The sequence below is a fragment of the Pteropus alecto genome, unplaced genomic scaffold (genome assembly GCF_000325575.1).
Source record: "Pteropus alecto unplaced genomic scaffold, ASM32557v1 scaffold176, whole genome shotgun sequence".
Taxonomy (NCBI): domain Eukaryota; kingdom Metazoa; phylum Chordata; class Mammalia; order Chiroptera; family Pteropodidae; genus Pteropus; species Pteropus alecto.
In genome coordinates, this window is record NW_006438644.1 from 434583 (window position 1) to 447217 (window position 12635).

At 37.6% G+C, this 12635-nt stretch overlaps 1 protein-coding gene and 1 pseudogene across 2 annotated transcripts in view; both read left to right on the forward strand.

The window, feature by feature from the left end:
* Positions 1 to 12635, forward strand: part of LOC102879508 (nesprin-1) — a 140148-nt gene that overhangs the window by 42857 nt on the left and 84656 nt on the right. For both annotated transcript variants that reach the window (XM_025049476.1, XM_025049477.1), the window contains 10 exons: positions 1699 to 1818; positions 3389 to 3589; positions 5767 to 5940; positions 6862 to 6993; positions 7676 to 7872; positions 8528 to 8660; positions 9041 to 9223; positions 10455 to 10604; positions 11094 to 11270; positions 11672 to 11827. In XM_025049476.1, the coding sequence (XP_024905244.1) occupies positions 1699 to 1818; positions 3389 to 3589; positions 5767 to 5940; positions 6862 to 6993; positions 7676 to 7872; positions 8528 to 8660; positions 9041 to 9223; positions 10455 to 10604; positions 11094 to 11270; positions 11672 to 11827 (1623 nt within the window). The remainder of the gene's footprint in view (positions 1 to 1698; positions 1819 to 3388; positions 3590 to 5766; positions 5941 to 6861; positions 6994 to 7675; positions 7873 to 8527; positions 8661 to 9040; positions 9224 to 10454; positions 10605 to 11093; positions 11271 to 11671; positions 11828 to 12635) is intronic.
* LOC112482876 lies at positions 634 to 749 on the forward strand (annotated as a pseudogene).

Consider the following 12635-nt stretch of genomic DNA (forward strand, 5'->3'; position numbering starts at 1 on the left):
TGCAAGGCTGTCTTCTTTACTCTCATTCTGAGAATTTCCTTCACTTCTGCTGGATATTCTCTTTTCTGAATCCCAAGTCTTTATCTTTATTGTATTGCTTCCTTGTTTTGTTAGTGCATATCCCTACTAAGAAAGGATGCATGCTAGATATATTCGTCAATATTTTGCATGTCTGCAAATGTTCTTATACTGTGCTCACAGTTCATTGATAGAATTCTTTGTAGAATTCTTGGTTTGAAAGCCTTTTCTCATGGTTTTCTGGCTTTTGCTCATTGTTTTCTAGATCCCAGTGTTGGCTTGAGGAATCTAAGATCATTCTAATTCCCAAAGGTCACAATGACATGTGTATCTTATCCACTGGGCTGGGAGCTCAACTGGCGTTTTGATTTGGCTGCTCCCCTCTTTCCTCTCTGGAAAATTTTCTAATTATTTGCTTAACATTTTTATTCCTCCATTTTATCTGTCTCTTTTTCTAGAGCTCCTTTTAGGCAGGTGTTGGATATTCTGGCCCAGTCTTCTAATTTTCTTATCAAGAGATATTTCTGGGACATGGTTCCATAGTGTAGCAGTTAGCACGTCTGCTTTACATGCAGAAGGTCCTGGGTTCACATCCCAGTGGAGCCACAGTCTGTGGTCTACAGCCTTGCCACCCCGAACAAGCCCGACGTCTGATCTCGGAAGCTAAGCAGGGTCAGGCCTGGTTAGTACTTGGATGGGAGACCACCTAGGAAGACTAGGTGCTGTAGGCATAAATAATAATAATAAAAAAAAAAAGAAAGAAAAAAGAGAGAGGCATTTCTGTCTTTGTCTTTTTGCTCTACTTTCTGAAAGCCTCTGTCAGTTTCAACTCCACACTTTCCTCCTGGTTTTGCATTTCTGCTCTCCTGTGTTTAATTTTCCCAGAGCTCCTTTTGGTTTTCTACATGATCCTTTTTTGTAGTATCCTGTTCTTTTTTTTCAATAGATGCATTATCTTTTGTAATCTCTCTGGGTTGTAGTAACAATTTTGTTGTTATTGTTGAAGTTTCATTTTCCCTGTATAATCTGTTTCCTTCCAGGTTGTTTTTCTTTATTTGCTTATTTTGATCTCTATTTTTCATGTTGGTGACTTTTCTGAGGAAATCCTTTGCTGTTTATTCACATTTAGGATGGAGGACTAAACAGCCAAATGGCAACTTTGTGGATAAAAGGAGCTTGACATTTTGAGGTTTATCGAAGGGTGATCTGTGTGAGCTATTTGTTTGAGAATCCTTGTGTCAATATTTTGAGTCTTCTTTATTGGTCATTACATATTTTTTCCCTTTTCCTGTCTGGAGAATAAAGGTCTGGCTGCAGAGCTCTAGAAGACATAGGGGCTCCACATTTAGCATGCAGTGGTGTTCGGTCATTTTATCCCCGTTTTCAGTCAAGGACTCAAGCCCCCGACTGTGTCTGGTCCCCCTTCAGTCCAGAAACTAACATCTGTTTTACCTTCTCCAGAAAATAAAGGTTCCATTTTTTTACCAGGGAAGGAAAAGGGGCTTCTTCTCTTTTTCATATTATAGGTGACCACGGTTTTTATGTTGTACCGAAACGAGTTTTGTCGCATGTATTGTTTTATGTGGAGAGAGGAGGAAAAAATAAGGAGACATGATAGGCACACTTTTTGTGGGAAATTGTTCATGGAAGTATTGATGAAATATCACAAATTTTATCTAGGCGATACAACAGGCTGAAGATGGGCTAAAGGAATTGGATGCAGGAATCACTGAATTAAAAAAGCGTGGTGACAAGTTGCAGGTTGAGCAGCCGTCCATGCAAGAACTCTCCAAACTCCAGGTATAATTTTCTACCAATAGCTTTCAGCTTCAATGATACATCCTACCTAGAAGTCAAGAAAAACTTGTTTTCTGTATTTTCATGGTTTTTTTTCCTATAAAATTCATATCTTTTAAGTTCCAATCTTCCTTCCAAGTAACTCCTAAGAAAATTTTCTGAAACTTTTACCATATTTAGTTTAATATAATAAATTGTATTCTCAAGCCTCCAAGATTTTCTTTTTCTCTGACATTTACTTTTTTATTATTCCGGTGGCTAAGCACTGTGGTATAGTTTAGTTGTGGTATATTATTTTCTCCTCTAGAAATGTAATAATTATCAGCCAAACCTAGAAAAATAAAAGAGGGATATCTATTCTGTATTGTACTGTACCCCCACAAATTGTTTTAAAGAAAAAATAGTCTAGCCAATACTTTTTAGAATGTGGTTTTTCTCAAGAGTTCAAAACTATAGTTTATCTTTCATCCATGTTTGAATGGAAGAGAGATGTCATTTCAATTCCAGAACAAAAAAATATATATATATTGAACTAGAAGATAGGTGAAATCTAAACAGACTTCTAGGCGTCCTTCAGGAATAGAGAATAACTTTGGGTTAATTTGCTTTTTGATATCTGGCACCTAGGCAAGAATCTGATATCAGTGTGGTAGGGAGATACTGGGACATTCGATTAGCAAAACCGAGCATTTGATAAGCAAATAAAATAGCTCTTATATTTAAAAGAAAATTTTTATTTTAACTGTCTCATTCCACTATCTAACGTTTCATAATGCCGTGAGCCCACTGCCCGCCGCCTGTCCTCTTTAGACATTTTTCCGACAGTGCTTAAATGTCAGGTGTAAGAGTCAAACGTCAGAGCTGTAAATAGGCATTAAAGTTGAACTTTTCCAGATTGAACATTTTTGGCCTGCTAAACCTTAATATGATGCGTTAATCAGGTCCATATGGCACAAATAAATTTTGTGTTTGGTGTATCATCATCTCCTAAAATGTCTTTCCAGTTAAAATATTTATTTACTTCACCACATTTGGCAAAAACATTGCCTTTTCAAGTCTTAAAGTCTTTCAGCTCACATTAAACTAGGTTTCTCTCCTTTGTTTCTCTAGGTCTTTATTTGAAGACTAGTCCAAAGTCTGATTATTATTTAGCTGATGAAATGTTAAAGACACCATATTCAATTACTCTAAAATTATATAAATGTTGAAAACATTATGGAAATTAGAATTTTTCAAATAAAAAACAGAAAAATTATTTTCTATGATATTTCCCTCAGCCCCACAAACCATTTTTCAACAGTTTGACTCCACATCTTGCCACAAACCATTGATGTCCTGAGAAGACAGTTGTCAAACCTGCCTCATGTGTCATTTCTAGGCAGCATTTTTGCATATCCTTTGGAATGTTGAAAAATTTAACTTATCTTTTTTGAAAGAACTTCTGGAAGGGAGGATCCTAAGAAAGACAGGCAGGTGCTCTATACGCGGGGTGTCACCGTGGGTCAGACACCTGATGGAGCATCCTTGGCTGGGTCGCGGGTTGGGTAGGTGATGCGCTGTCTCTGGTCTTTAGGACATGTATGACGAACTGCTGATGACCATTGGCTCTCGGCGGAGTGGGCTGAACCAGAATCTTGCACTCAAGAGTCAGTACGAAAGGGCCATGCAAGATCTGGCCGACCTGCTAGAAACTGGACGAGAGAAGATGGCAGGCAACCAGAAACTGATCGTGTCTTCCAAAGAGGAAATCCAACAGCTACTTGACAAACATAAGGTGAGAGAGAGAGAGAGAGAGGGAGGGATGGAGGGCAGAGAGAGAGAGAGAATGTCTTATGAAAGCATAGTTTCACGTGCTGATACACATTTAGTAAAACCTAACAATTTCGATCTTTTAGGCGTTCCTACTTGTATAAGTTAATCTTCAAAATGGTCAAGAAATGAATACTCAAACCCACTGGCATTTAATAGCACAGAACAATTATAGAGGATATGTCCTACAATTTTTTAAGTGAAAAAAGAATACCAGCCTCATCAGGAATTTTAATTATCGGTTCCGCGCTAGCATTAGCCAGGCTATCTCCCGGCATAACCTGCACTCGACAGGAAACACGGGGGCCTCCTCAAAGGAGGCTTCATTCAAAACTCTTCCTTTACCCTTTGTGTCTTTTATGCCCATTCATTGAGGCCTTGGTGTTCTGCCGCCCCTCGCTCTGCTCTGGAGTTGGGTTTCTGCCTCTTACATGCATCACTCAGCTCTCCTGGCCCCTGAGCACATGCTCCTCTGGTTGCTGTAGGCCTCAAGGGTTTCCTCCTGGGGACATCAAGTCCTTTTACTACATAATCACACTTGGTAGACCTGAGGTTGCTCCATCCATATGAGCCATAACCAAGTTCAAGTTAGACACTACTCCTTAGTACGGGAATGCCCCTTCAGTGTACACACAGAGGTAACTCTTGCATTATTAGCAATGATTACAGAAAAAGTGGATTTGCCAGTCCAGAACCCCAAACTCCCAGACTATGGGAATATCCTATAGGAAAACTAATAATATCCCTTTGGGTTATAGATAGTTAACATTCTACCATTCTGTAGCTCTCTTGTGATTATAAAGGTGGATTTTTTGTTTATTTTGGAATGATACTTCTTGCTATTTTTCCCAGAGGTTTTTGTCCAAAACATCGTGATTTATTAAAGCCTTATCATTTGGCTTTGAAAACATTGCTTTAAAGTTCCCAGCTGGTTTTTCTCAAATCTTTAACCATAGTAATAAAATATCATCCTGAGTTATTCCAGAGGAGAAACTAGAATCAATGAATATAAATAACAGAGAAATAAAACTCAATAGATGAAGAACTCTAAAAGGAGTAAGCTGCCATTGGACGAACAACCCTCCTGGCCATGAGAACTCCATCCAAGGCTGTCAGAGGGCGATGGGCTTGTAAAAGAAATATCAGCTTTGGGGGAATGTTGGGCTAAGTGACCTCTAAGTTCTCTTCCAACTTTAAGATTCCATGATATAATAACTGTCAGTTAAAAATAATGATTCTAGCTTCTACTGACCAGACTGTTTTCTGAGTGAGAGCTCTATAGTGACCTCGGGCAAATTACCTAGACTGGATGGTTGTATCCTCATCTATGAAATGGGAAATAAATCCACCTACCTCATAGAGTCGTTATAAGGATTCGATGAGTTAGTAAAGTGTGGATAGAGTGCCCAGCACATAGTACACACTAAATATTTTTATCAATTCCTAGCCTTTCATTTTTACCCATGATGCCGGAAACAGGAAATAGGACAAGCCCTTTCTCCCTCCTCTGGGACTTTTTACACATAAAAAGTAACATTTCAAAATACGTGTGTAGGAGTGTGCAAGGCCTATAATTCTGTTGTGTGTAGGTATACTACAAGGGAAATTTAAAAATACGTAATACTAAATCAGTATGTGTCAAGCAGTGTTTGGCAGTGAGTATTAGGCAAAATACATGCTTCGGGAATTCAGAGAAGTAAAGCTCAGGCCCAACCACAGAGAGGAAGGAAAGTTGTGAATGTGTCGAATGAGGCCACTTCAGGAAGCACAGAGTATAAACTGATGGGGAATGGGAGCTACTGAGTTCAGTGGTCAGGGGAGGCCAGTTTGTGTGGTGGAGTCAGGGGAGTTTAATCGGCAGTTGGTCACATATGAAGAGCTCTGTTTGGGGGACATAGTGTCTGCCGCCCAGCAGCGTGTTGCTGCCCTTGAGTGGGGGGACAAGAGAGGCCAGTTAGGAGACAGGAGCCCCCGTCTCTGCAAGAAGCGACGAGTGCCTGGGTATGGTGGAGGCCGGTGGGGCGGGACCGTTTCACTCATCTATACACCAAATTCTGTCAGCTTTCATGTTTGAAGTAATTTTTATCGTAAGGTGTAGTATATGAATGAGTTGCTGACCTCTTTCTATCTGAAAAATTTCAGGAATACTTTCAGGGCCTGGAATCTCATATGATTTTGACCGAAACACTCTTCAGAAAGATAATCAGCTTTGCAGCCCAACAGGAAACCCAGTTCCACACAGAAATGATGGCGCAGGCGTCAGCCGTACTGAAAGGAGCTCACAGGAGGGGTGTGGAGCTGGAGTACATTCTAGAGGTGAGACGATGTTGACCTAGCACCGGCCCTGCAGCAGACTTCCTCCTGTGAAACAGGCCAGTGAGGCAAGACATGTTTATTGGCGCAGTGTGCCTCTTAGAAGCTTGGAACTCTCTCTCTCTCTCAGACTCGGCATCGTGTGTTGCCTTGTCCCTGTTGTATTTCCGATTTATATTTCCATAAAGGCTATGGCACACTGTGAGTCAACTAGAGGAACACTAACTTCAGACTGGACACGATGATATTTGGGTTTTGATAGTCAGGCTGAAAAACTGCTATCGATGACAGAAAAAGGCTTCAAATGATTGAAATCAAGATTTTTCCCATTTTAAATAAAATAAAAATCTGAATTTAGGAATTACGTTATTCGAGAGTTCTCCTTAGTAGGATGTTTATGCTATCTATTCATATTTCTTAAATGTCTGTGCTTTTTTAAATTTGCAAATGTAATGTATTTAGTTCACTTACTACTTGAAGTAAACAACACGCCCATGCCTTTCACTTAAATCACGCGTTCATCATCGCTCTAACGCAGAACGCAACTGCCCACATCATATGCCAACTGTGTGCCAGGCAGGTATACGTTATTCCATGTATCCTCACAGTGGTCTAGTCAGTCTTTATTACCCCACTCTTTTAATGTTGAACATGAGGTTCAGAGAAGCTTAAAATCTTGCCCATGCTTGTTTCGTAACTTGCTCATGATGCTAGACAGCTGCAGAAGCCACGGCTCATTCACAATGCGTTCAAGGTCACCATCTGATTACTGGCTTCGAAGCCATCTTCCGCTTCCCAAGTCAGACCCCTCGCACGAACATCACAACTTTAAAGAGAATCTGTCATGTGCGTATTTTGCACACAAAGAGGAATGGTGTTCCTTAATGGGGGTTTTTAGCTCACAGACCTATGTGGTGTTTCTAGACGTGGTCCCATCTGGATGACGACCACCGGGAGCTCAGCAGACAGCTGGAGGTGGTGGAAGCCAACATCCCCAGTGTGGGTTTGGTGGAGGAGAGTGAGGACAGGCTCATCGATCGGATAACGCTCTACCAGGTCAGCATCTGAATGGCATCTTGGTGTATAAGTTGTCACATGTCCTTTTGAAACTTTCCCATGGTTTTAATTGGATCTAAACAAACTTGCAATCAAATATTTTCTTAAGTACTTTTATTTCAAGCTATTGACCTCATTGAAGGCAGATACATTCTAAGTGTTTGTTTTATAATAGAACATAAGACGATGTTTTTTTCTTTTTTTATGAGAATTCTTTTTGAAAATTCAGCCTCCACCAAACATTTCTATAGTTTACACTGATGTCACACACTTGAGTTAATTTTAGTTTGTTGTTTATAGTAGAGCATTACAAAGTATTTTCTCTCTCTTTTTTTAATTTATTTTTTTATGGTGACATTGTTTTTTTCTTTCTTTTTTAATGAGAACTCTTATTGAAAGCTCAGCCTCTACTAAGCATTGTCTGTAGTAAAAGCTGGTGTCATACTGTTCTTGAAATAATTATAGTTTGACAGTTTTAAATACACCTAAAGTTACCAACAACAACAAAAAAAAATCTATGCTTAGATGTAGATGAAGCATCTCAAAGTTTTCAGAGTTACTTACGTAATTGAAGTCTGAATAAGGGTAATAGGAACATCATGGGCATCAGAGAACTTATAATTCTTAAAGAGGAAAATTTGCATCATCCCAACTTTTGACCCAGTATTTTCCATCCTTCTAGCATTTGAAATCCGGCCTTAACGAACACCAGCCCAAATTATATCAGGTGTTAGATGATGGGAAACGTCTTTTGATATCCATCAGCTGCTCAGATCTAGAAAGCCAGCTAAATCAACTCGGAGAACACTGGTTAAATAATACCAACAAGGTGTCTAAGGAGCTTCACAGATTGGAAACAATATTGAAACACTGGACCAGGTAATACTGTGATTATTTCGCAAATTTTTAGATTAGTGCCACAGGGTATTTATAAGGCTAGTGGTCATGGGACTTGAAAAAGATGTGGTCCCTCTAGAAACTTATTACAGAGTTTGTAAAATAAAGGCAAACACAAAGCCCCTGGTTAGGTTCCTATACAATCACATAAACATGTACTTAAAACTGGGCGGAGAGGCAGGTACCTTACCTTTGAGCTGTCATCCTCCCTTGCCTATTGACTGCACGTGGTAGTCATAGTAAAAGCTCAGAAGGAGAGAAAGTGATTCTGAGAAGGTGACATTTCTCAAGGACAATGAAAAGTATTCGAGAGAGATGGGGGCTTGCCTTTATATAATGAGATACTTTGTTTCTATGCCACCTTTATTTCTAAGAACTTTTAATAATAATCATCTACTATTGTCTGAACAACCTCAACATGAAGGACTAGAGGAAAGGTATCTTTATTTTCAGCTTAGAGAGGGGAAAGCTGAAACGGCATAAATATTAAGAAAAGAGAATTTGAGACTTTCAACCCAAGACATTATTCTCCCAAATCTATCCAGTCTCCTTTTAAAATTAGCATTGATGAATAACATGGGTTAGCAGAAAATAGGGATTGAATGTTTACTTAATAGGCTCATTAATATACTTACAGATATCAAAGTGAATCTGCAGCTCTAATTCACTGGTTACAGTCTGCAAAAGACAGGCTAGAATTTTGGACTCAGCAATCTGTGACGGTCCCACAAGAACTGGAAATGGTCCGTGATCATTTGAATGCTTTCCTGGTAAGCTTGAGAATCTAAAGCATTTGATTTAATTTTATTGTTTACAGGCCTATAGGTAAGGCCCGACCTGCATCAGTAAAAAGGAAATCAGCTCTTAATGGATATACTTAGTAAACCAAGCTCTAGAGAATCTGTCCATGTAAACTATGGGTGTTGAATAATTATGCCAAATATTAGGACCGAACATTGCCTCTCAATGTGGTTTTCAAGTAATGGCTTCATTGTTGGCTTCCGTTCAGGGCTTTTGTTTTCCTCTAAAATGCTTAATCTAACTCCCCTTCAAGATATAAGAAAACTTGTGTCTGTAACAAATTGGTCTCTATCCTTAAATAAGAGGCCTGGCTATTTGACGCAGATTTGAACATTGCTACTTCTTTTAGGAGTTTTCCAAGGAAGTGGAAGCCAAATCTCCCCTGAAGTCATCCGTTCTGAGCACTGGAAACCAGCTTCTCCGATTGAAGAAAGTGGACACAGCTGCCCTGCGTTCTGAGCTGTCACACGTGGATAGCCAGTGGACTGACCTGCTGACCAATATTCCAGCTGTGCAGGAAAAGCTCCACCAGGTATAGCAAGAGCCACTGGTTGAATCAACAATCATTAATTTAAGCAATATTAAATGAAAAAGTACATTAATCTACTTTTGCTCACAAATTTAAATCAACTTTTTCTTGGACACTGTCTTTTCTCTTGTCCACTGTATTGACATTAAAAGTGAACTATTCCACAAACTCCATATCTACAAATGTCATCTCTTCCAAGGGCTTCTATATCGAGTGCATGCGTGGTATATGCGTGTTGTGTGTGTGTGTGTGTTAGGATCCTTGTCTGGCCTTGTTTAAGTTCTCGTTTTCTCATGAGTAAAATGTGGGTACCTATACCTGCCTCATAAACTGAGTAGTTATGAAGATTTAATAACAATGAATGTAAAAGACCTATAATCTTAGCTATAATAGAGCACCTGGCATTCATTCAATAAATGAAGAGAAGCAAGAGAAGTCAGTACTTCTCTGGAAATATGCTTTTCTCCCCCAGACTCCCAGGTATTTAATATCTCTCTCTCTTCGGCACTCATCACCGTATATAAGGTGTAATAGATATGTTTAATGTGACTTATCCCTACTAATCAACAGCTCTGTATTTCTAGAGGACAGGGGACATCTCACATTTATCTCTGTATCATTCTGCACTCCATAGAAGTCCATAGATATTATAAATGATTGCTTTGTTCCCCCAAATTTTTATAATAAGCCATCTGCATAAATGTATGATATATTAAGAAAGATTCAGAATTCTAAGTATCTTTTAGTTAAATACTGAGGGAATTGGCTACGCTCTTAGGAATAAAAATTAGAGTGCCAAAAATCTAGAAAATGATAGTTTGTAGTGTGGTATTTTTCCTTCTTCTTTTAACATTCCTGAGTCGTAATACACAGAGATTTTACAAGATAATTAATAAAATACATCTGTTGAATGTTTTGTAGTTAAGGTTTTTAAACTCTTAAAACAAGCTATAAAATAACAATTTTTTCTTCTTGCTGGTGTTTTGATTAATTAGCTAATGTTTATACAATGTTTATAGTATTGGATGTCAAGTGAACATAAGACAACTATTATTGTTCAGTGTTTGCCTGATGTTTAATCCTAAGCTTCCAATGAGGATAAGATCCAAAAATGTCATTAAGAAGTGTTATCTCTGATGGTACATTAATAAAAATTAATGTAGAGTTTTTAGGTTAACAGAAGTTGGGTTTGAATTTTAATACTTGTGATTTGTTCTATCTCTTGCTTGGGCAGCTCCAAATGGACAAGCTACCTTCTCGCCATGCCATTTCTGAAGTCATGACTTGGATTTCTCTCATGGAAAATGTCATTCAAAAGGATGAAGAGGATATAAAAAACTCCGTAGGTTACAAGGCAATTCATGAATACCTTCAGAAATATAAGGTAATTAAAAATTTTTTAATTTTTAACTTTTCATGTTTTAGACTATTTTATTTGAGGGAACTCAAAACTCAAGTTATGAAAATTGGACCTTGAAGTATGTTTCATACATAGTGACACCAGATGGATGTATAAGATAAGAAAACCGCTTCCCTAGTTAGCAGCATAAAAAAATTTGTCCAGTATTAAGAATAATTTATACATATTTTTATAACGAGATTATACAATTTATCCTATTTTATATCCTCTGTCGTATATATATATAAATTCAAAATTCATAAATTTAACTTATATTTCCTATATTCATGTATATGTATATTCAGCCTCTGAAAATAATGGCTTGTATGAATATACACAGATCGTGCCATTTGGACTAAGTCATGTAACTGACGATATTAATTTCGAGGCTTCTTACGGCTTTCCAACTCCCGATAAAATATAAGATGTTTATTTGCATGGCCTCATTTTCTTATTTCCTCCTTTTCTTTTTAGGGTTTTAAGATAGACATTAACTGTAAACAGTTGACAGTTGATTTTGTGAACCAGTCTGTGCTACAAATCACCAGTCAGGATGTGGAAAGTAAACGCAGTGATAAGACTGATTTTGCTGAGCAACTAGGAGCAATGAATAAAAGTTGGCAAATTCTGCAGAGTCTAGTAGCTGAGAAGGTAAGCCAAGTGGCTGGCCTCTGCTGTCTGTATTTCATGAAAACTCCAAGAACAAGTACACTCTGTAAAAAAAATTAAATTCGCTGAAGGTTGCAGTGCTTTAAATACTCTTTGTCATGTTAATTATTTCATCTTATGGACCTTCCACTCTTTGTAAATTTTACATTGTTTTAGTTTTTTAAAGATGCCTCTTAATTTCTTTTGTCTTTGCTTCAAGTTGACTTAAGTTCTTGACTTGCATACCAAAAATAGTCACTGATTCACGTTTTATAACATTTCATTTTTAATCATGTATATGATGGACCGTATTTGAAGAATTCTCAATTTGGAGGAAATAGTGAACTGTCAATGATTTGAATTTAAAATAAAATGGCAAATTTCATTTTATTATGTTTGTTCAGATTCAGCTGTTGGAAGGCTTATTGGAATCTTGGTCGGAATACGAAAATAATGTACAGTGTATGAAAACTTGGTTTGAAATCCAGGAAAAGAGATTAAAACAGCAACATCGAATTGGAGATCAGGCTTCAGTTCAGAATGCAATGAAAGATTGTCAGGTAATTGGTCTAGGTGGCTGACATGGACTATTTCACAATTTCATGGCATATGCCAAAGGAATTTGTATTTCTTGAGAATTGAAAGTTAAATATTGAAAAATGTTCCATTTGGTAACACATTTCTCTGATGATGTGAGTTTATAGACTTTTTCTAAACTTCTTATGAATTTGAAATTATGAGAATTTTGAAACACTCCTAAGAAGCTTCAAACCCCCATAGACTAATCATCAGATTTAATGATTATCAAAATTTTGACATATTTGCATGAATTTTTTCTTTTCTTCTTAAAAATTTTATAGTGAACTCAAGATATAGCATGTCATTTTATTCCTGCATGCTATAATACACAGCTCCAAAACACTGACTTTTCTTATATAACTATATCATTACCACCACAAAAGATTTAACAACAATCCTTTAATATTATTTAATGCTCAACCCATAACAGTTTCCTCAATTATCTTTAAAATGTCTTTTTTTCTGTTAATTTAGTCACAAAAAGATGCAACAGTGTCCATTTGCTACATTTACTTGTTAGATCTCTTAAATCTCTTTAATATTTTTCTAATGCTACTAACTTGTCTCAGAAACTGTAGACTGACCCAGGTTCAGGACTAACCTTTGTACTTCCTGAAAATGTCATTTAACTTACTCTTCTTGTCCCTTAATTTTCTACAAATGGGAGTTAGCGCTGGAGGCTTTATTGGATTCTGATTCAACTCTAATGAGCGAGTACTTCACAGGTGACACTGTTACTTCCTACTTTGTCACATGGGGAAGCACTCAGTGACTGCTTGTTCTGCTGTT